The following is a 20,453-nucleotide window of genomic DNA, read 5'->3' as shown; positions in this document are numbered from 1 at the left end:
TCAGGGTTCCCACTGATTCTGCATTATGGTGAGTTGAACTATTTCATTATATATTATAATGTAGTAATAGAAATAATGCGCTTCAATCATCCTGACACCATATCAAGCATGGTGTCGGGATGATTTAAGTGCTAACACCAGCCATTTGCCTGACAAATCACCCGCGTATCAAATTTCTCGTCAACCCCGAGACTACATTCTCCCATCCCCCAACTTACCCCCCCCCCCAAAGGTTTTTGAAATCTTTTTTTGAATGGCAGTTTGGAAATGTGGTCACCCTACCCCAGGCTCCTGAGTGTTACTTACTTAACCTTGCACCCCGGACATGACCCCTGCCCTCTGTGTATCACTAACACATGCCTTATCTCTGCACTTTCACCTTAGACAAGAGCAGGCTGATTTTATATAGCCATACCAGTTTAAGCCCCTCCTACGGCTACTGCAGTCTGGCTATATCCATAATTTCCTGGGATACTCTGCATAGCCAACTTAGCATTTTCTGGGTGTGGCTACACATGGGGGCATGTTAGTGGGTGTGGTTAGAAGTAGCAGTAGTCAGCAGGACCTAAAATCTGATGTCCCCCTACTCATGCTTCTGTCTCTTCCGGTCACGTGACGGGGCACTGACAGAACTTCCATCCTGTATTCTGCTAGAACACCGGAACCACCTACTGACGTCACTTCCACCGCCCCTAGCCACACTAGTCTGCCTAGAGCCCGCCCAAAGCAATGGTCACGTGATTCAGACGTCAGTCCTAGAGCTCTCTCATTGGGCGTAGAGAGGGGTGTTAGGTTGTTTGCTGCCCGCCACATTCTGGTGTAGTGTCCGTTCTCTGTGAGTGGCGGTGACTCTATGGTACGGCGTTATAGTAAATGAACGTGTCCGGCGTGGTGGCGGTACGGCTCCATTTCACGTGTTTGATAATGACTCCTCTCCAGTAATGGTTGTATGGGAAAGAGAGCTGCTTCTACTTTGTGCGTTAGTCTTCTCTGCCAGAACTCGTGAGGGAATCAATGGGATTGGGGCTGAGGGGGGTGTGTATCAGCCGGGCACAGAATGATGTATGGGGGGTGTACAGGGGGGGATAGTTCCAGCAGAGAGAGGTGATGGTTGGTGGTCTATGAGGTGTAATCAGCATACACATATTTATATAAAGTCATGTTTATCTCTCCCCCAGAAATGAAGACAGAGGAACAAAACCTGAACATGTCATTTATTGACACCACCATCAAGATGAGGAAACAGGCGAGCACTAGAAAGTATGTGCTGGCCAGCGGCCTCCTCAATGTGTCTCTGGCTGGGATTATTTACACTGAGATGTGAGTATTATGGCTGCTCATTTATTAACCCCTTTCTGCTGACCACCTCCCAGTCCTTTATGGCTTGGTTCACAGTCACTCATTAATTAAAGTGTAAAACGGCACTAATCCAAATAACAAAATGTATATAATAGACTAATGTATGACTATGGAGCAGCAACTCTTCTGTGGGACACACAGGACCTTGGTTTGGGAGCGTTTTGCAAGACAAGCAAAAAAAAAGAAGCGAATACATTTTGGCTTGATATACAAATAGCGTCATGTCACAACTGAATATATAAGAGAATAGAGATGCCTTTTAAGTGTAGCAATATGGTTACATTTAACCACTTGCCGACCAGGCGCTGCAGTTGTACTGCAGCAGAATGGCACGGCTGGGCGAAACTACGTTATGTAACGTCGCCTCGCCATGTGGCCACTAGGGGCACGCGCTGCTTTCCCACGAAGCCAATGCAAGTGCCCAGCGGTCACGATACACCGCCAGGCCCCCCGCAATTGCTCGGGACACACCAGGATCTATGTATGTAAACAGTTTCCGGTTTTCTGAGGGGAGAAGAGACAGATCGTCTGTTCATACAGAGTATGAATAGATGATCAGTCATCTCCCCTACAGTCCCCTCCCCCACTTCAGTTAGGACACACACTGAGGGAACACAATTAACCCCTTGATCTCCCCCTAGTGTTAACCCCTTCCCTGCCAGTGACATTTATACGGTAATCAATGCCTTTTTATAGCACTGATCGCTGTATAAATGCCAATGATCCCAAAAATGTGTCACAATTGTCCGCCATAATGTCGCAGTCCCGATTAAGAATCGCAGATTGCCACCATTACTAGTAAAAATTAAAAAAAATACCATAAACTACCCCCTATTTTGTAGATGCTATAACTTTTGCGCAAACCAATCAATATACGCTTATTGCGATTTTTTTTTTTTTTTTTTTTTTTTTTTTTCCAAAAATATGTTGAAGAATACATAGCCTAAACTGAGGGGGGAAAAAAATTTTTTTTTATATATATTTTTGGGGTTATTTATTATAGCAAAAGTAAAAAATATTTTTTTTCAAAATTGTCGCTGTTTTTGAATTTTTTTTATTTTGTTTATAGTGCCAAAAATAAAAACCGCAGATGTGATGAAATACCACCAAAAGAAAGCTCTATTTTGTGTGGTAAAAAAGGACGTTAATTTTGTTTGGGTGCAACACCGCGCAGTTGTCAGTTAAAGCGACGCAGTGCCGAATCATAAAAAGTGCTCTGGTCAGGAAGGGGGTAAAATCTTCCGGGGATGAAGCGGTTAATGAAGGTACAACATTTAGCAACTCACATGGTTGTTAAATAAGAGGCACATCTAAGTATGCAGGCAACTGGGGTAAAACTGTCCACATAGACCGTCCTCCACACCGCCATTGACTGCGTCCCTTCCGTGCTGCACTCCCACGAGCGGTTCGAGCCTCGCTTTCAGATCGCTCTACTGCAGGGTAGTCTTCCCGGTCACGATTGCAGACCGACAGCGGTGAGAGCCGGCGGTGCGGGGATGGTCTATGTGGACCACTTTACCCCGGATGCCTTCATACTTAGAACTTAGATTGTACCTTCATTAAGGCTACATTCACACCTGAGCGTTTCAAAGTCGTGCAATTTCCCCCCCTGCTATTTTGTACAGATCAACAATGTAAAAAAAAATAATCTGCCCCAAAAAAGCTAATGCCCTTTTTTGAGCTTAAGGCATTTTGCTTCAGGTGACAAAATGCTCAGCTGTGAACAGGTGCCATTGAAATTAATGGGCTTTTGCTTGTTGGGAGTTTTTCGGGCATTTTACGAGCTGAAAACGCTCAGGTGTGAATTCAGCCTTAATGTAATCATATTACTACATTTAGAGGCGCCTCTCTTTTATACTCTGTAGCTCCTGCAGGATTTTGCTTCTAATCGCCTTGTGAAGGCTTCAATTTGTGGATGGACATTTTCTGGTTACACAGCCTATCACATTGCTATAATTTTTTTATATAGACTATAAACTGAATTTATGAATAAATGGTTGTAGAACGAATCATTTGAGTTTCCGTTATTTCTTATGGGGAAATTTGCTTTGATATAGAAGTGCTTTGGACTACAAGCATGCTTCCAGAACGAATTTATGCTCGCAATCCAAGGTTTTACTGTAGTCCAAATAGAGTTGTGCTTTAAATATTGAAAAGAAAACAAGAATCCAAGGGGTGATAAACTGAAGTCCAATCGGTCACAAAGTGCACTATTATTCACCCAAATGGTGTGTGATCACAAGTGAAAAAAGACTCCACCTCCATAGATTAGCTGGTATGCGCCCAATGTTGACCTCCTGTTACGGAAGGTCTTTCTCACTTGTGGCTTTAAACCCAGCCAAGGCCTCTGTCCATTCAAGGGGTTTAGGCTGAATTAACGGTACCCGCCACTCATGAGGGAACTCTGTCACATTAAACCCCAAAAGACATAAAGCTTATAAAAGTAAACCCACATGCTTTTTTGTTTTTACCTCTGCTCAAATTTGTGTTCCAAACTGATGATAAACCCGCACAAATGCCCCCACAGCATGTGGCTTGCAATAGGGGCACTCGTGCAGGCTTGATCCTTAACTGGAGACTCTCCCTGTAGCTCACTGCCCCTACTGAGATACATACTTTCAGTTGTAGACCTGCAGGGAGTGTCCATAAATGGAGTGCAGTTATCACATTGTTCCATTTGAGAACTACAAATCTGTCTGCTGCAGTGGAAGGAGGGACTTGTAATTTATTCATTCTAAAGCTGTATACACACTATATACAACTTTTGTTGTTTGATTTCTTTTAGATATACTTTCAACTATGTAGTGTAAGGGCCTGCCAGATTGCACACAAATTGAAAGCGTTTAGGTTTGACCTCATATTATATAGTTTTGGTAAATCTTAAAGAAAATTTTGTATAGTGTGTATCCAGCTTTATGTAAAATGGGGGAGTAACCTAGGTGTTATTCCCTTACCTGCGCAAATGTGTGAAATATGCTTTTATAATATTTATATTTTTGGGGGCTGCTTGTTGAGGTTGACAACCTGAATTCAAAGAAAAATTGTGGTGAACCGTGCTACTTGCCGCCCATGCTATAGCCGAAAGACGGCTACAGTGCGGGCCTTAATTGCCGGGAGGGCGTCCAGGGACATCCTCCCGTGCATGAGCTGCCTGCGCATCCCTGCGGGTCGTACATGGCGTGCTCTGTGATCACCAAATCTATGAGACTCGGCTGATCGCAGTAAGGGGCCGATCCCGGCCCCTTACCATATGATCAGCTGACAGTCAGCCAGTGATAGCTGATCACGTGATGTAAACAGAAGATCGGTATGAGGGGGAAAAAAAGCCGATCACTGGCTTCTGTCAGAGGGACATCGATCCCTCACATAGAGAGCCACGGTTGGCTTATCAGTGCTGCCTATTGGTGCCGCCTATCAGTGCAGCCTCAGCGCATATCAATGAAGGAGAAAAATTACCCGTTTTCAAAATTTTATAACAAACTATGAAACAGTTTTTGTTTGTTTTTTTTTCAAAATTTTCTGACTTTTTTCGTTTTTTTTTTTTTAGCAAAAAATACAAAACCCAGCAGTAATTGCCACCAAAAGAAAGCTCTATTTGTGTGTAAAAAAACAGTGTTGCATGACCACGCAATTGTCATTCAAAGTGTGACAGCGCTGAAAGCTCATAATTGGTCAAGTGGTTAATACAGCATAAACATCATAAAGTGCAAATATAGTGCAATGTCATAGAGAGATTATATATTATATTATGAGCTGATCTTGACAAAAGTGTTTCCCGATTCTTTCAATGCAGAGAATTCTCTATCTGCTCTGCTAAAGCCAACAGCTGTCAAAAGATATGAAGAAAAAAAATGGTCAGTCTGCCTAGAATCGCAACATTCTTTAGCAGTGGAACTTAAGTATAAACATTGTAACAGTTTGTCAAAGGAATAGACTTCGTGTGTAAGTGAGGAAAGTTTAACCACTTAAACACTAAACCTTTTTCTGACATTTGTTGGCTTCAAGTTAAAATCAATTTTTTTTTTTTTTTTTTTTGCTAGAAAATTACTTAGAACCAGCAAATAAATATACACACATATATACATTTTTTTTTTTTTTTTTTTTTTTTTGTAGAGACCATAGAGAATAAAATGGTTGTTGCAATATTTTATGTCACACTGTATTTGCGCAGCGGTCTTTCAAATGCAATTTTTTTTGGGGGAAAAATTACTTTAATGAATAAAAAAAATCTTTTTGTATAATGTGAAAGATTTTACGTTGCGAGAATCGTGATCTTTTTATTCTGAGCAAAAAAATTGTGATTCTCATTTTGGCCAAAATCGTGCAGCTCTGTTAAATTTATTAATATTAGGGATACAATATATCTTTCCTTTCCATTCAGAAAGAGAAACACAGGGGTGGACTTCAGTGATCACCGGAATTTCTGTTACGATTATTAGCATGGGACCCAGGATTCTCAGTGAGACCTCGGTCTCTGTGTTGAGAGCGCGCTGTGTGGTGCTCTCCCAGTACAAAGACAGTTATGCGGTCCCACGGGGAAAAAAAAGCCAGATTCAGGGAATCCGTATATCTGCGTACTGTTGGCATCAAGGGGTTAAAGTGACTGTAAATTTATTTTTATTAAATATAACAATCAAATAACAGAGATACTTAAGCTGCTCTGTGCAATTGTCCTGCACAGAGCAGCCCGATCCTCCTTTTCTGGTGTCCCCCACCGACACTCCTGGCTCCTTCACCCTTCCAAATGTCCCCATAGCAAGCCACTTGCTCAGCATAGAGCGATTCCCATTCATTCACTGTCCAGGGGAATCTGTCCTCAGTCACTTTCTCTCTCAAGTGAGATATCTGGGGTCTCATTAGACCCCTGATATTTCACCAAAGCCCCGCAATATGGCTCAAAAAAATATATAATAAAAGTAAAAATAAATTACTGACACAAATCTCTGCCCTACTGACACCGTCCACTGCTCTGACTAATGCTGTCCACTTTTAAGGTAGTGTAAGGTGTGTTTTTATATTTTTACAGTGATATTTATTTGTTATATTTTTCTAAGTTTTCCTTACTAATTAGTTAGGCCTTGCTAGTTTTTTTATTTTAAAAGATTAGGATGCTTAACCCCTGGTTATTGTTGATCTTTCATGTTCAGGTAGACATCCTCCTCTCAAGGGTTGCCTATCCCTGCTATAGATTCATACGCGTGGCTGCGAAAAACATTGTTTTTATTAGGAAACTTATTTTTTTTCTTTATATGGATCGCAATGCTGAGGCATTGTTTGCTATTGGCACATGCGTGTAGCTGAGTAACCTGTGCTATGTTCAGATCTGTAAAAACAAATAAATAAAAAAACAAAGATCTGTATTTTACATAATAAAAATAAATATATATATTTAATGATTATGACTTCACTTTTTCTTTTTCTTAAGGACTGGCAAGACTATTGGAACATATTTTAATATTCCAGACTGGCCATTTTGGTATTTTGGTAAGTTAGAAATCTTTTTAAGTACCTTATTTTCTTTTGATGGTAACAGCTGTGAGGAACCTTCGTCTAAGGAATCATGATATTGTAGGGAACTGTATAGTGTGTTTTTGGTCAGGGCTACAATATGTGTATATATTTATATATGTATAATATGGTGGGCCCTTCAACAGTGGGGGGGGGGTGTTGTGCGTGTGTTATTCGCATCAGGGTAGAATGCAGAGCTTTGTTTTTGAATGGATAAGACTGGCATGTCGATACCCTCCGGGTCTTGTGATCCTGGAGCTTGAGGATTTCAAAGTGTCTTGGGAGGGACAAAACCTTCAGTCCTGTTTCCGGGGCTTGTTTGTGGCCTGTGGGTTGTGTGTGTGTGTGTGCGCATGTTTGTTGGGGGCTAGTCATGGCACGGGGCTCCCACTTTGGAGGTAGGAGGTACATGTTTGGGGGGGGGATTCCCTGCCTATGGGACCAGAAGCGTCAGGACGGTTGGGAGGGCAGGGGTGACTGGTGGGTCTGGGGGACTGGAAGGAGTCTGTGGGTCCCAGCGGGGGGGACCTAGGACTGAGTGAGCCTGAAGAGAGACGGGTGGCTTAGCATTTTCAACTTATAACCAAGTCAATGATGTAACTCCAACATGACAGAAAAAAACAAAATCACTGAGGTGGAAAAAGGATCACCCTTTATGGCAGTATTTTGTTGAGCCACGTTTTGCTTTAAGCTGCAAGCCTTTAGTCTGTTGGGATATGTCTCTAACTTTCCACATCTAGACTTTGCAATATTTGCCCACTCTTTGCACAACTGCTCAAGTTCAGTTAAATTTGATGGTAACCGTTTGTAGACTGCAATCTTCCAGTCATTCCACAGATTTTCATTGGGGTATAATTCTGGGCTCTGACTAGGCCATGCGAGGACTTTCACCTTTTTTTTTTTTTTTTATCCTTCAACCACTGTGGTCATTTTTGCTGTGTGCTTTGGGTCATTGTCATGTTGGAAGGTAAACCTTCTTCCCATTGGCAACAACTTTTTGGCAACGGGCGGTGAGAGCAGTGGTCAGAGCTGCTGTGGCCATCTTCCAGGGTGGCGGGCTCCGGTGTCCTCTCTTGGAGTCGTCCTCTGCGGTGCGTCTCCTCTCTGCTCCTCCCAGCGCTAGGCATCCAATAGGATCGCCTGACGTTTTGGCCAATCAGGAAACGGGTTTCATACCTGCTTCCCGATTTGCCGGGAAGAGGATCAGTGTGATAATGAACAAATGAATATTCGCTGTTGCTACCCACCTGATTTTGAAGCCTATTAGAGCCTATGGCTCTAATCGGGTGCTTCAAAGAAAACAAAAAACCTGGCTGCTGTAATTCATGTGCCCTGTGCCAGACACATGAATAGGCGGCAGCCGTTGATAGATTCATGCTATGCATGAATCTATCCACTGCATATAGGGGGTAGAGAGGAGGGCGGCGCCCCTAATTGACGGGCAGCTGCTGACCCCCATAACAGGATATTACCACCTCCACGCTTTACTGTAGGATTGGTGTTATTTGGATGATGAGCTGTATTGGATTTCCTCCAGATATAGCATTTGGTGTTGAGGCCAAATAATTCAATTTTAGTCTCATCTGACCACCTTAAACACACCTTGAAGATTCTGAGGCCATATGGAAAAAGATGTTATGGTCAGATGAGACTAAAACTACTGTGCCATAGTGTTCTTTTCAAAGTCTTTCTATTTGCACCCGTGTATGATTTGTTTGTCTCAAATTATAGGCTTTGTAAATTGTAAGGATATATATGCAGTGGTTTTTTTTTTTTTTTTTTTTTTATGCTGTTGAAGCTGAAAGTTTTATCTGTCTCACTGACCTCTCAACTGTATTTTCTTGCACCAGAACTAGCACTCGCCTTACTGTTTAGTGTGAATGCGTTATTTGAGTTTTGGAGGTACTTCAAATACACAGTGACATCTTCATGCATTGCATTAAGCCCCTCCCAGCAAAAGCTTTTGGGCGTGCCAAAGTCAGGTAAGTCTTTGTACACATAACTATGCTTTATGTAGATAATCTCTGTTTAGTGTTCTTTAAAGAATACAGGACTTTGCTTTGTGATTAAAACTTAAAACAAAAGTGAAGTTCTGTATACTTTGCTCCCCTTCAGTGATGTAACGGCCTCATGCAGTAAAAAACCAGAAGAGCCATACCTGCCAGGAGGACACAGTGATTATTGCTAGAGGCTATATCTGCTGGCATATACAAACTGCTGGTTTTACCCAAGTTGATTGATCAACTTGGGTACAATTAGCCTGCCCATACGTTGTTCGAATCATGACCGGTCAGTGCTGAACCGGCCTAGATTCGAACCATCTATGGCCGGCTTTAGTCCTGCCCCCTGACAGTCATCTTCTATTTGCCAAACGTTAGTGGACAGTAGTATCCCTGCCATTTTACAGTTGATTGGTAGGGGAATGGGCTTAATCGCCTTTTTGCAAGAAACCTGTGTACAGTGTGAGCCTTGGAACCAAGAGGCACAGCAGAGATTGATTTTAAGACTAACACAGGCATTTGCAGATGCCATAGGGTTGTTTGTTATGAGTTCAATCTTTTTTTTTTTTCTTCAAAGTTTTAAGTATTTCAGTACAAAGGCATGAAATAACCATGACAACACTGTAGCAAAGTGTAGTTTCTTCAATGTAAAGTAGTGAGTGTACAGCTTGTATAACAGTGTAAATTTGCTGTCCCCTCAAAATAAAACACAGCCATTAAAGCGGAGTTCCACCCAAAAATGGAACTTCCACTTTAAGTACTGGTGTGGCATGTAATTTTTTATGACACTGCGACGCCGGAAGGAAGTTCCCCTCCCCTGCCTCCCTGCAACGCATGCGTTGTGCGTGCCTGGCTTTGAAGCCACAGCCGGGCTCCCACCGTTACAATGCCGGGACAGAGGAGTGAGGCTTCGTGTGCTAGCATCGCTGGACCGTGGGACAGGTGAGTGTCTGTTAAAGGTCAACAGCCACACTTTTTTTTTTTTTTTTTTTTTTTTTCTTGTAGCTGCTGACTTTTAAATGGGTGGAACTCTGTTTTAATGTCTAAACCGCTGGCAACAAAAGTGAGTACACCTGTAAGTGAAAATGCCCAAAGTGTCAATATTTTTTGTGGCCACCATTATAACCCTCTTGGACATGGCGTTAACCAGAGCTTCACAGGTTGCCACTGGTGTCCTCTTCCATGACGACATCACAGAGCTGGTGCATGTTAGAGACCTTGCGCTCCTCCACCTTCCATTTGAGGATGCCCCACAGATCAAGTCTGGAGACATGCTAGACCAGTCCATCACCTTTACCCTCAACTTATTTAGCAAGGCAGTGGTCATCTTGGAGGTGTGTTTGGAGTCAATATGTTGGAATACTGCCCTGCGGCCCAGTCTCCGAAGGGAACGGGATCATGCTCGGCTTTAGTATGTCACAGTACCTGTTGGCATTCATGGTTACCTCAATGAACTGTAACTCCCCAGTGCCAGCAGAACTCATACAGCCCCAGACCATGACACTCCCACCACCATGCTTGACTGTAGACAAGATACACTTGTCTTTGTACTCCTCACCTGGTTGCCTCCACACACGCTTGACACCATCTGAGCCAAATAAGTTTATCTTGGTCTCATCAGACCACAGGACATGGTTCCAGTAATCCATGTCCTTAGTCTGCTTGTCTTCAGCAAGCTTTTTGCAGGCTTTCTTGTGCGCCATCTTTAGAAGAGGCTTCCTTCTGGGACGACAGCCATGCAGACCAATTTGATGCAGTGTGCGGCATATGGTCTGAGCACTGACACGCTGACATCCCCCCACCCCTTCAACCTCTGCAGCAATGCTGGCAGCACTCATACGTTTATTTCTCAAGGACAACCCCTGGTAAATGATTTTCAACATTTTTTGCAAATCTCTGAAAAGTGTGGCATGCATTTGTATTCAGCCCCCCTGAGTCAATACTTGAAGAACCAACTTTCGCTGCAATTATAGCTGCAAGTCTTTTTGGGTATGTCTCTACCAGCTTTGCTTGTCAAGAGTGAAATTTTTCCCATTCTTTGCAAAATAGTTCAAGCTCTGTCAGATTGGATGAGGAGCAGATTCTCAATTGAATTTAGGTCTGGACTTTGACTGGGCTATTCCAGCACTTAAATATGCTTTGATCTAAACAATTCCATTGTAGCTCTGGCTGTATGTTCGGTGTTGTCCAGCTGGAAGGCGAACCTCCGCCCCAGTCAAGTCTTTGGCAGACTTTTAACAAGTTTTCTTCTAAGTTGTATTTGGCTCCATCCATTTTCCCATCAACTGATCAGCTCCCTTGTCCCTACTGAAGAAAAGCATACCCACAACATGATGCTGCCACCAGCATGTTTCATGGTGGGGGTGGTGTGTTCAGGGTGATGTGCAATGTTAGTTTTCCGCCACACATAGCGTTTTGCTTTTAGGTCAAAAAGTTCAGTTTTGGTATCATCTGACCAGAGCACCTTCTTCCACATTTCGCTGTGTCCCCCACATGACTTCTCGCAAACTGCAGATGGGACTTCTTATGGCTTTCTTCTTGCCACTCTGCCCTAAAGGCCAGATTTGTGCAGTGCATTGATATTAGTTGTCCTGTGGACAGATTCTCCAACCTGAGCTGTGGATCTCTTCAGCTCCTTTAGAGTTACCATGGGCCTCTTGGCTGCTTCTCTGATTAATGCTCTCCTCGTCCAGCTTGTCAGCTTAGGTGGACGGCCAGGTCTTGGTGGTAGGTTTACAGTTGTGCCATACTCTTTCCATTTTTGGATGATGGATTGAACAGTGCTCCATGGGATGTTCAAAGCTTGGGATATTTTTTTTTAATTCTTACTTTTTTTTTTTAACCTAACCCTGCTTTAAACTTCTCCAATTTTATCCCTGACCTGCCTGGTGTGTTCCTTGGCCTTCATGCTGCTGTTTGTCCATTAAAGCTCTCTAACAAAGTTCTGAGGGCTTCACAGAATGGCTGTATTTATACTGAGATTAAAGGGGTTGTAAAGGTAAAATTTTTATTTTTTAAAAATAACAAACATGTTATACTTACCTTCACTGTGCAGCTCGTTCTGCACAGAGTGGCCCCGAACCTGGTCTTCTGAGGTCCCTCGGCGGCTGTTTCAGCTCCTCCCCGCAAGCATTAACCACCTTAATGCGAGCTCCCTTGCGTGGTGGTTAGTGCTTGCGGGCGCGCTCCCGTGATACAGCCGGCGGCTATAGCCGCTCACTGTATCACTCGGCCCCGCCCCCCAGCGCGTCGCGTCATTGGATGTGATTGACAGCAGCGCGAGCCAATGGCTGCGCTGCTTCCAATCCATCCACTGTAGCCAATCAGCGGCCAGTGTGAGCGGAGGAATAGATGTCGGGAACGCGAAGCTGACTTTCGAGGCGTCAGGTAAGTAAAACGGGGGGGCTGGGGGCGGCGGTATTGTCAGAAGTTTTTTCACCTTAATGCATAGAATGCATTAAGGTGAAAAAATTTTTACCTTTACAACCCCTTTAAATTACACACAGGTGGACTGTATTTAATAATTAGATGATTTCTGAGGGCAATTGGTTCCACTAGATTTTAGTTAGGGGTATCAGAGTAAAGGGGGTTGAATACAAATGCACGCCACACTTTTTTCACTTATGAATTTTTGTAAAAAAAAAAATTGAAAAAACATTTTCCTTCCACTTCACAATTATGTGCCACTTTGTGTTGGTCTATCACATAAAATCCCAATAAAATACATTTATATTTTTGGTTGTAACATGACAATGTGGAAAATTTCAAGGGGATATGACTACTTTTTCAAAGCACTGTACATTCCTACATACAATGTGACCATAGAGAACAAATGTAGCCACCCTCAAACAGGAAGTCAAATCACAGCAGAAAATAGAATTTGGAGGAGCGTGAGAGCAATAGAAGGTGTTTTTTGAGTTAAGCGTGCATACTTGAATACGTTTTTTAAAACTGAGTTTATCACTTTTTTGGTTTTTTTTGGTTTTTTTTGTGCAGTGTTGTTCAAATCGATCATATGATCTGATCATTAGTACACAGCTTTTGAGAGCCGATCACGACCATTCATCCGAAAATATCTGAAAGGACAAACACATTTTTCTTGTACGATTTTAGTTTTAATGCGTACAGTTTTCATTTGCAAATACAATATAACACATAATACATTGTTTCCAAATTTTTATTCTGTCGTATCAGAATTTTCGTAACTTCTTTTTCGATATAGGGACTAGCATGCAAAAAAGACGTTTGTCCGATAATCTCATTGTGTGTGTACCAGGTTTGAACGTTACTATCATTTGAACTGAATGTGCTATAATCTAATTAAAAACAAGAATAATTTATAATCTCTAATTTGCAGTTGTGCAATCCAGCCCACCAAAGGAACTTACAAAAAATACAGTGCCAACATCTTCACTATACCCGGGCATGCAAGGACAAAGTGTACTGAGCTACAGCCCTTCACGGTCACCCAGCACAAGTCCTAAGTTCTCTTCCAGTTTCATCAGCGGTTATAGCCCTCCAATACAAAATGCTCTGTCAAGTAGCAGTAACTCTTTTACTTCAGCTGTGCCATACTCGCCAAATAGCAGTTATTCGAAGGTATGTTTTTTTTATATTCTATTAAATTTACCCTTGAAGTTTCTTCATGCTTATCTGTGTTAATTGTACCCATACTTACCGAGCAATTTATTAGGAACACCTGTAAACCTTATTTGTGTAATGGTCTGGCAGCTGCACAATAGAGAACCTGCAGATTGAGGTCAGGAATTGGAATGAATTTGGTTCGGTGCACCCTTGCTCCTTACTCAGTTCACTAGAATCTGTGGAAAGCAGTCACGTAAATTGCATATTAGGTCAATGGTATCACAACCATCCCTGCCCCTTTGTGGATGTGCAGTTGTAGGGTGGAGAATGTCGCAGCTAATTGGGCTGATGGGGATGTGATCATGTGATAGTTTCCCACAGGTTCTTAACTGGGTTTAGATTGAGTTTGGATTGAAACCAGGTTGTTCCTGGCCAGAAATTTCAGTCAATGTTCACATCGAACAGTAGAATTTGTGAAGATATGTAATCCAAGATTTTAACCATGGCATGATGTTAGAAGACCAGCTGGTTTAAGTGATTCTTTAGCTGTTAAGCTCGTGGGATTTTAATGCACATCGGAGATGAGAGTTTAATGGTGGAAAAAATATCCACAGAGTGGCACTTCTGTAAACCGAAATCCTTTTGTTGATGTGAATGGTCAGTGCTTAGACTGGTTTGAACAAGCTATGGCAATTTTAATAACCGCACTTCAACTGTGGTTAACAAAAACGGAATCAGAATGTGCAACTTTGACCCCCCATGCAGCCACCTGATGTTGTACCCATCTGTCTCAGGGTTTCAACTCCTGTCAGCCAAGAGGATAGGAAGCTGCAGAGGTCACAGGCTCACCAAAACTAGACACTGGTAAAGACAAAGCAAAAGTCATCCTAAATTTGCTTTATGAAAGTAGCATTGAATATGGCCTTTGCAGTTACTGAATTTGAATCCAATAGAACCCTGCTAGGTTGGAGTAGGACAATAGATTCACAGGATGAATCTTCATAAATTGCTTTAAAGTGGAAATTTAGTGAGAAAATAAGTCATGCTAGATCACTTCAGGCCCCTTTTGCAGGAATAGCTATGTAAAGCATAAAAAATACTTGCCTATACTATTAAAATACAGTAATACACAGTCTCACCCTGCTCTATACATGCTCAGCTGCTCTTCATTTTTAAGCACTGACGAGTTTGTAAAGGCTGATCTGCTGACAGTCTTAAAGTGGAATTAAAATCTCCTATCCTTTACAGCCAAGGAAGCTGCTTCTGTTTGATCTGCGACTGCCATGGTCCTGCACATGTGGTCAGTTATGACCCCTAGCCACTTGATAATTTGACAGTTGGCAATCCCAGCATTCCAGGAATGTAACTTTTTTTTAAATTGGTGAGTTTATTTCCACTTTATGATTTACCTCTGCTCAGGGGGTCTGGGCTTAAGCAAAATGGCATCCTCCAGCAAGAAGAAATGGGAGCAATGCTGGAGGCAGTTTACAGCACACACTAATTTTTGTAGCATAAATATTATGTGGAATGTATGCTCCTTGATAAAGAACATTATTTTTTTTATCAAGTTGTTATGGGTAACCTTCCGCTTTAATACATTCATGTCTGCATGAGCCAGAACATTTAAGGGAATTTGTAAAGTGAAACCATGCCACAAAGGGAAAGTCCTATAAAGTATTTGTATCGTGTTCCTAATTGCTCATTAAGTGTATATAGATTGTTTAGGAAAAAGTGTTTATCTGTTTTTTAAAATGCCTCGAAGTCTTGTCAAGAACTTAATCCTGCAGGTGTGGTGGTAAATTTGTGCTCTGATATATTTTAACTTTAACCACTTGACAACTGGGCACTTAAACCCCCTTCCTAACCAGACCAATTTTCAGCTTTTGGTGCTCTCACATTTTGAATGACAATTACTCAGTCATGCAACACTGTATCTATATGAAATTTTTGTCCTTTTTTTCACACAAATGGAGCTTTCTTTTGGTGGTATTTAATCACCGCTGGGTTCTTTATTTTTTGCGCCGTAAAAGAAAAAAGACCGAAAAATCTGTAAAAAAATACATTTTTCTTCATTTCTGTTATAATATTTTGCCAATTAGTAATTTTTCTTCATATATTTTGGCCAAAATTTATACCGCTACATATCATAAAATTAACCCAAATCGGTGGATATTATTTGGTCTTTGTGAAAGTTAGAGTCCAAAATCTATGGTGCGAATATCTGAAAATTGATCACACCTGAAGTACTGACGGCCTATCTAATTTCTTGAGACCCTAACATTCCAGAAAAGTACAAATACCCCCCAAATGACCCCTTTTTGGAAAGAAGACATTCCAAGGTATTTAGAAAGATGCATGGTGAGTTTTTTGAAGTTGTCATTTTTTCCCACAATTCTTTGCAAAATCAAGGTGTGTTTTTTTTTTTTTTTTTTTTTTTACTTTTTTTTTTTCCCACAAAATTGTCATATTAGCAGATTATTTCTCACACACCGCATATGCATACCACAAATTACACCCCAAAACACATTCTGCTATTAATCCCGAGTACGACGATACCACATGTGTGAGACTTTTACACAGCGTGGCCACATACAGAGGCCCAACATGCAGGGGAGCACCTTCAGGCGTTCTGGAGCACCCAGGCCAATTCTGACATTTCTCTCCTACATGTAAAAATCATCATTTATTAGCTAGAAAATTACATAGAACCCCAAAACATTTATATATGTTTTTTTAGCAAAGACCCTAGAGAATACAATGGCGGTCGTTGCAACTTTTTATCTTTACAAAAACCAAAACTTTACAAAAACCAAAACAGTAAAGTTAGCCTAATGTTTTTGCATAATGTGAAAGATGAAGTTACGCCGAGTAAATAGATACCCAACATGTCGCCTTTCAAAATTGCACGCGCTTGTGGAATGGCGCCAAACTTTGCTACTCAAAAATCCCCATAGGCGACGCTTTAAAATTTTTTACTGGTTACATGTTTTGAGTTACAGAGGAGGTCTAGGGCCAAAATTATTGCTCTCGCTCTACCGATCGCAGCGATACCTCACATGTGTGGTTTGAACACCGTTTTCATATGTGGGCGGGACTTACGTATGCGTTCGCTTCTGCATGCGAGCACACAGGGACAGGGGCGCTTTAAAAATTTTTTTTTTTTTTTTTTTTTTTTTTTTTTTTATTGTTCATTTTACTTTATTTTAGTTTGATGCTTTTTTCCAAAAAAAAAAATTTTTTTGACCACTTTTATTCCTATTACAAGGAATATAAACATCCTTGTAATAGGAATATGGCATGACAGGTCCTCTTTACAGTGAGATATGGGGTCAATAAGACCCCACATCTCACCTCTAGGCTGGGAAGCCTGGAATTAAAAAACGATCCTGGCTTCGATCGTAGCGGTGAGTCGGTAGAAGCAGCGGAGTGCGGCGGGAGGGGGGACATCCCCTCTCGCCTCCCGTAAGAACGATCAAGCAGTGGAACAGCTGCTATGATTGTTCTCATGGTGTAGGGAATCGCCGGCTGAAAAAGCTGATATCTGAATGATGCCTGTAGCTGCAACCATCATTCAGATATCTCCGCACAAAGTCAAGGACGTTGTATGACGGCCGGCGGGCAGGAAGTGGTTAAAATGCTTTTTTTTTTTTTTTTTTTTTTTTTTTAACACAAAGTTGTCCATTTATACAATATTTCTACCACATAACATGTACATACCAAAAATGACACCCCAAAATAGATTCTCCTGCTCCTCCTGAGTACGGCGATACCACATGTGTGAGACTTCCACAGCCTGGCCACATACAGAGGGCGAGTACAGCTGAGCATGGCTCAGCATGGCAGAGTATGGCGGGGGCATGGCAGAGTATGGCGGGGGCATGGCAGAGTAGTGAGGGATGGCTGAGCATGGATGGATGGATGTCTCTGTGCAGCGCTGTGGGCACTACACATCCAGCCCACAGCGCTGCAGACATCCATCCATCCCCCTCTCCGCTCACAGTGTACCGATTGGTACACAGGAGGGGAGGAGAGGAACCGGCGTCATCAGATGACGCCGGTCTGTTTACATGTGATCGCGCCGTCATTTGACGGCGCGATCACATGGTAAACGGCCGCGATCAGCGGCCATTTACCGGGATCCGGATGTGTTCGGGTGCACGCCCCAGGGGGCGCGCGAGAGGGGGATTCTGGGAGGACGTCATAGTACGTCCTCCCAGAGTTATCCAACCGCCCTGCAGCCGTCATTCGGCTATGGGCCGGTTGGTAAGTGGTTAAAATCTTAGATTTTGTTGGAATACCTCAAATCAGTTAATGTAACTATTGTTTTTACAAGTTAGTGGAACACAGTATGTTTTGCATTCTGTATTTTCTGTCATCCTGGTCTGTAAGCTTCTTCCGTGTGCCCTCCCTAAATAAACGTAACCATCCAGACAGTGCTAATGTGGAGTGGAGCATAAAACGGTGAACTCTGACATTCACCAGTTATTCTTTCTCAGATTAATGACCCTTCATCACAACCGGAGGGTACTATAAGGAGTGGTATCCCGCTAGATCTAGTTCACTGCCCACTACCAGCACTCATCCATTGCCTGTCCGTTAAAGCGGAGTTCCACCCAAAAGTGGAACTTCTGCTCATTTTGTTTGAGGCCCCCCCTCGGTGTCCATTTTTGGCACCCTTCAGAGAGGGGGGGGGGGCATATATCTGTATTCGGTCACAACTTCTGGGATTCTGGGCCGCAGTGAATTAAATCGCAGCTCGGCTCTATGCCCCCCCCCCCCCCTCCCTTGCTGCTGCTGGGCCTGTAGGAGAGCGCAGCGGTGCCTCCCACATGCGCAGTAGGGACCCTGGCGTGAAGCCGTAATGGATCCCTTACCGGCAACTGAACTCACACGATTTCACTCCCGCTTGTCAGCCCTGATTGCAGCGCTGGTTAGGAAGGTGCCATCTCCGGCAATTGCCGCCGATTTTGACTTGTCAAATCGCACCAATGTGAACATGGGCTTAAACTGGTGAGGGACTGCAAAACATGAGGCAATAGAATTTTTTTTTTTTTTTTTTATGTTGTTATTATACAGGACTTGTATAGCGCCAACAGTTTGCACAGCACTTAACAACATGAGGGCAAACCGTTACAAAAATATTAAATACAGGAGGAATCAGAGGGCCCTGCTCATTTTTGGTTGGATTTAAATATTAATATACTTCGTTGGGTAGGAATTAATAAACCTTTTTAAGGCTGGTGGTATGCCTTCACATGCTGAAAGTGAAGAAAATGGAATTTAGTAAACCACTTTTAATTTTGTATCCAGATGCAGAGTTATAGTCCTCCCTTGGCATCACCACAGTATCTTAGTACTCTTGGGCCGGTGGAAAGCAGTGGCTTAAGATCTCGCTACAGGTCTTCACCATCATCCTACAGCTCTCTAACAGACACAGAAGACTACATAACGGAACCCAAAGTACTGGATGCTTTTCTACGCAGTGAAGAGCAAAAGCAGCAGCGTTCCCAACTAGGTAAGAAGCTTCATCATCCGATTTGTGCTTGTTGACTAGAGGTGTGTGTGTGTGTGTGTGTGTGTGTGTGTGTGTGTGTGTGTGTGTGTAAAAGCCTTACTCTATAGTTGTGTAGAGGGCTGGACTCCCATGGGAAGGTGGAACATTGTTGTGCTAAGCCTCATGGAAGTTGAAACCAGGACAGTTCTGCCGAGGGGAGATCTCTGGGGTTATATTTGTTTGTACTCCTCGGATCTCTCCACCCATGCAGACATGTTTACTGTTATGACATGATTGTACTGTATGTCAGCAAACACTAAGTTTTCTGTTAATAAGATACAAGGAGAAATGTTTGTTGGGACTTTAAATGAGGATTTATGGGGTCGTTCAACCTCCATCCCGATTTTGGTACAAAAAAAAGAAAGAACGTAGGGCGAGACGTTGAATGAGGCACACGGAAGCAGTAGATATGGGGCAGGAGACAGATTTAATTGTAAAAAAGTAATGCATTTCCACATGGTATTACACGAGGTCAGTATAAATACGTAGTATTGTATCATTATAAGCGGTCCAAGATGGACTCGTTTGCAAGTATGTAATATATAGCTGAGAGCACAATAACATACAATATACAAAGATACCAATGTTAGAGTGTGGAGGAAAAGAACAAGAGAGCACAAATGAAAATGGAACGTCCATACATAGTTATTGGTTAGGTACACCTCTCGGTAGTTGTAAGCTCTACGCGTTTCGGGACCTTTATGTCACTCTTCAGGAGCAAGACCTCAAGGGTCACCTACAAATATGAAAAGACCACATTTGAAAAAAGTTCAGAAGAAGAGGTGGGCAAGTGTAAAACATGTCCCCACACATATACATCTGGCCCACCAACTTACATGCATGTATGTGCGATGGCGACACTGCCAAGAAAGCCAGGTTGGCCAATAATACCACCCCCGGAGCTGAGGGGGCCCTTCCTGGCGACACATAGCCAGCCCAAAGCAAAGCCCCAGGTGGGTCACGTGGGGGTGATGGTGATGAGAGGGAGAAGATGATGCAGATGGGACAGGCTGCCCCAATTGAGAGGGAGGGCCTGTGAAAAACAAAGTGAATCAAAAGGTGATGGATAACAAACATTGATAGTAAGCCAAGAAAGAAAAAGAAGGGGACTGTGTGAAAAGGTGAGCAAAGAAATTTACCTGCTGAAAGGGTGAATGAGGCAAGGACGCCATAGGCAAGTGTCAGCCAGGAAAGGAAGGATCAGGAAAGGCAAGATGTAAGGCCCAAAATCAAGGGGAGGCCAAGGCGGGGGGTGGCACCGTTCATGAGCCCCCAACATCATGTACCAGCGAGCTAGCAGGGACAAGGGAGGTGCCATGGGGAGACCGCCGGTACAACCACTTCCGTGTGCCTCATTCAAAGTCCCGCCCTACGTTATTTCTTTTTTTGTACTTAGTTTTTTGTATTTTTCCTTCTCATGTTGGCCCTACGGGTCTTGTCTTTTCTGG

General features: G+C 42.8%; 1 protein-coding gene across 4 annotated transcripts in view; it reads left to right on the top strand.

Moving 5' to 3' along the window:
- Positions 1 to 721: 721 nt before the first annotated feature.
- Positions 722 to 20,453, top strand: part of TMEM209 (transmembrane protein 209) — a 57,751-nt gene continuing 38,019 nt past the window's right edge. The window contains exons 1-6 of one of the 4 annotated variants that reach the window (XM_073619370.1): positions 722 to 856; positions 1,179 to 1,320; positions 6,785 to 6,843; positions 8,718 to 8,849; positions 13,225 to 13,466; positions 18,762 to 18,966. In XM_073619370.1, the coding sequence (XP_073475471.1) occupies positions 1,181 to 1,320; positions 6,785 to 6,843; positions 8,718 to 8,849; positions 13,225 to 13,466; positions 18,762 to 18,966 (778 nt within the window). In that variant the 5' untranslated portion in view covers positions 722 to 856; positions 1,179 to 1,180. Of the gene's footprint in view, positions 976 to 1,178; positions 1,321 to 6,784; positions 6,844 to 8,717; positions 8,850 to 13,224; positions 13,467 to 18,761; positions 18,967 to 20,453 lie in introns of all 4 variants that reach the window. The other 3 variants (XM_073619367.1, XM_073619368.1, XM_073619369.1) reach the window with 3 other exon arrangements.

This window comes from Aquarana catesbeiana, linkage group LG03 (genome assembly GCF_042186555.1).
Source record: "Aquarana catesbeiana isolate 2022-GZ linkage group LG03, ASM4218655v1, whole genome shotgun sequence".
Classification (NCBI taxonomy): Eukaryota; Metazoa; Chordata; class Amphibia; order Anura; family Ranidae; genus Aquarana; species Aquarana catesbeiana.
The sequence above is the reverse complement of the archived record's forward strand: the minus strand, read 5'-3'. Positions and strand labels throughout refer to the sequence as shown.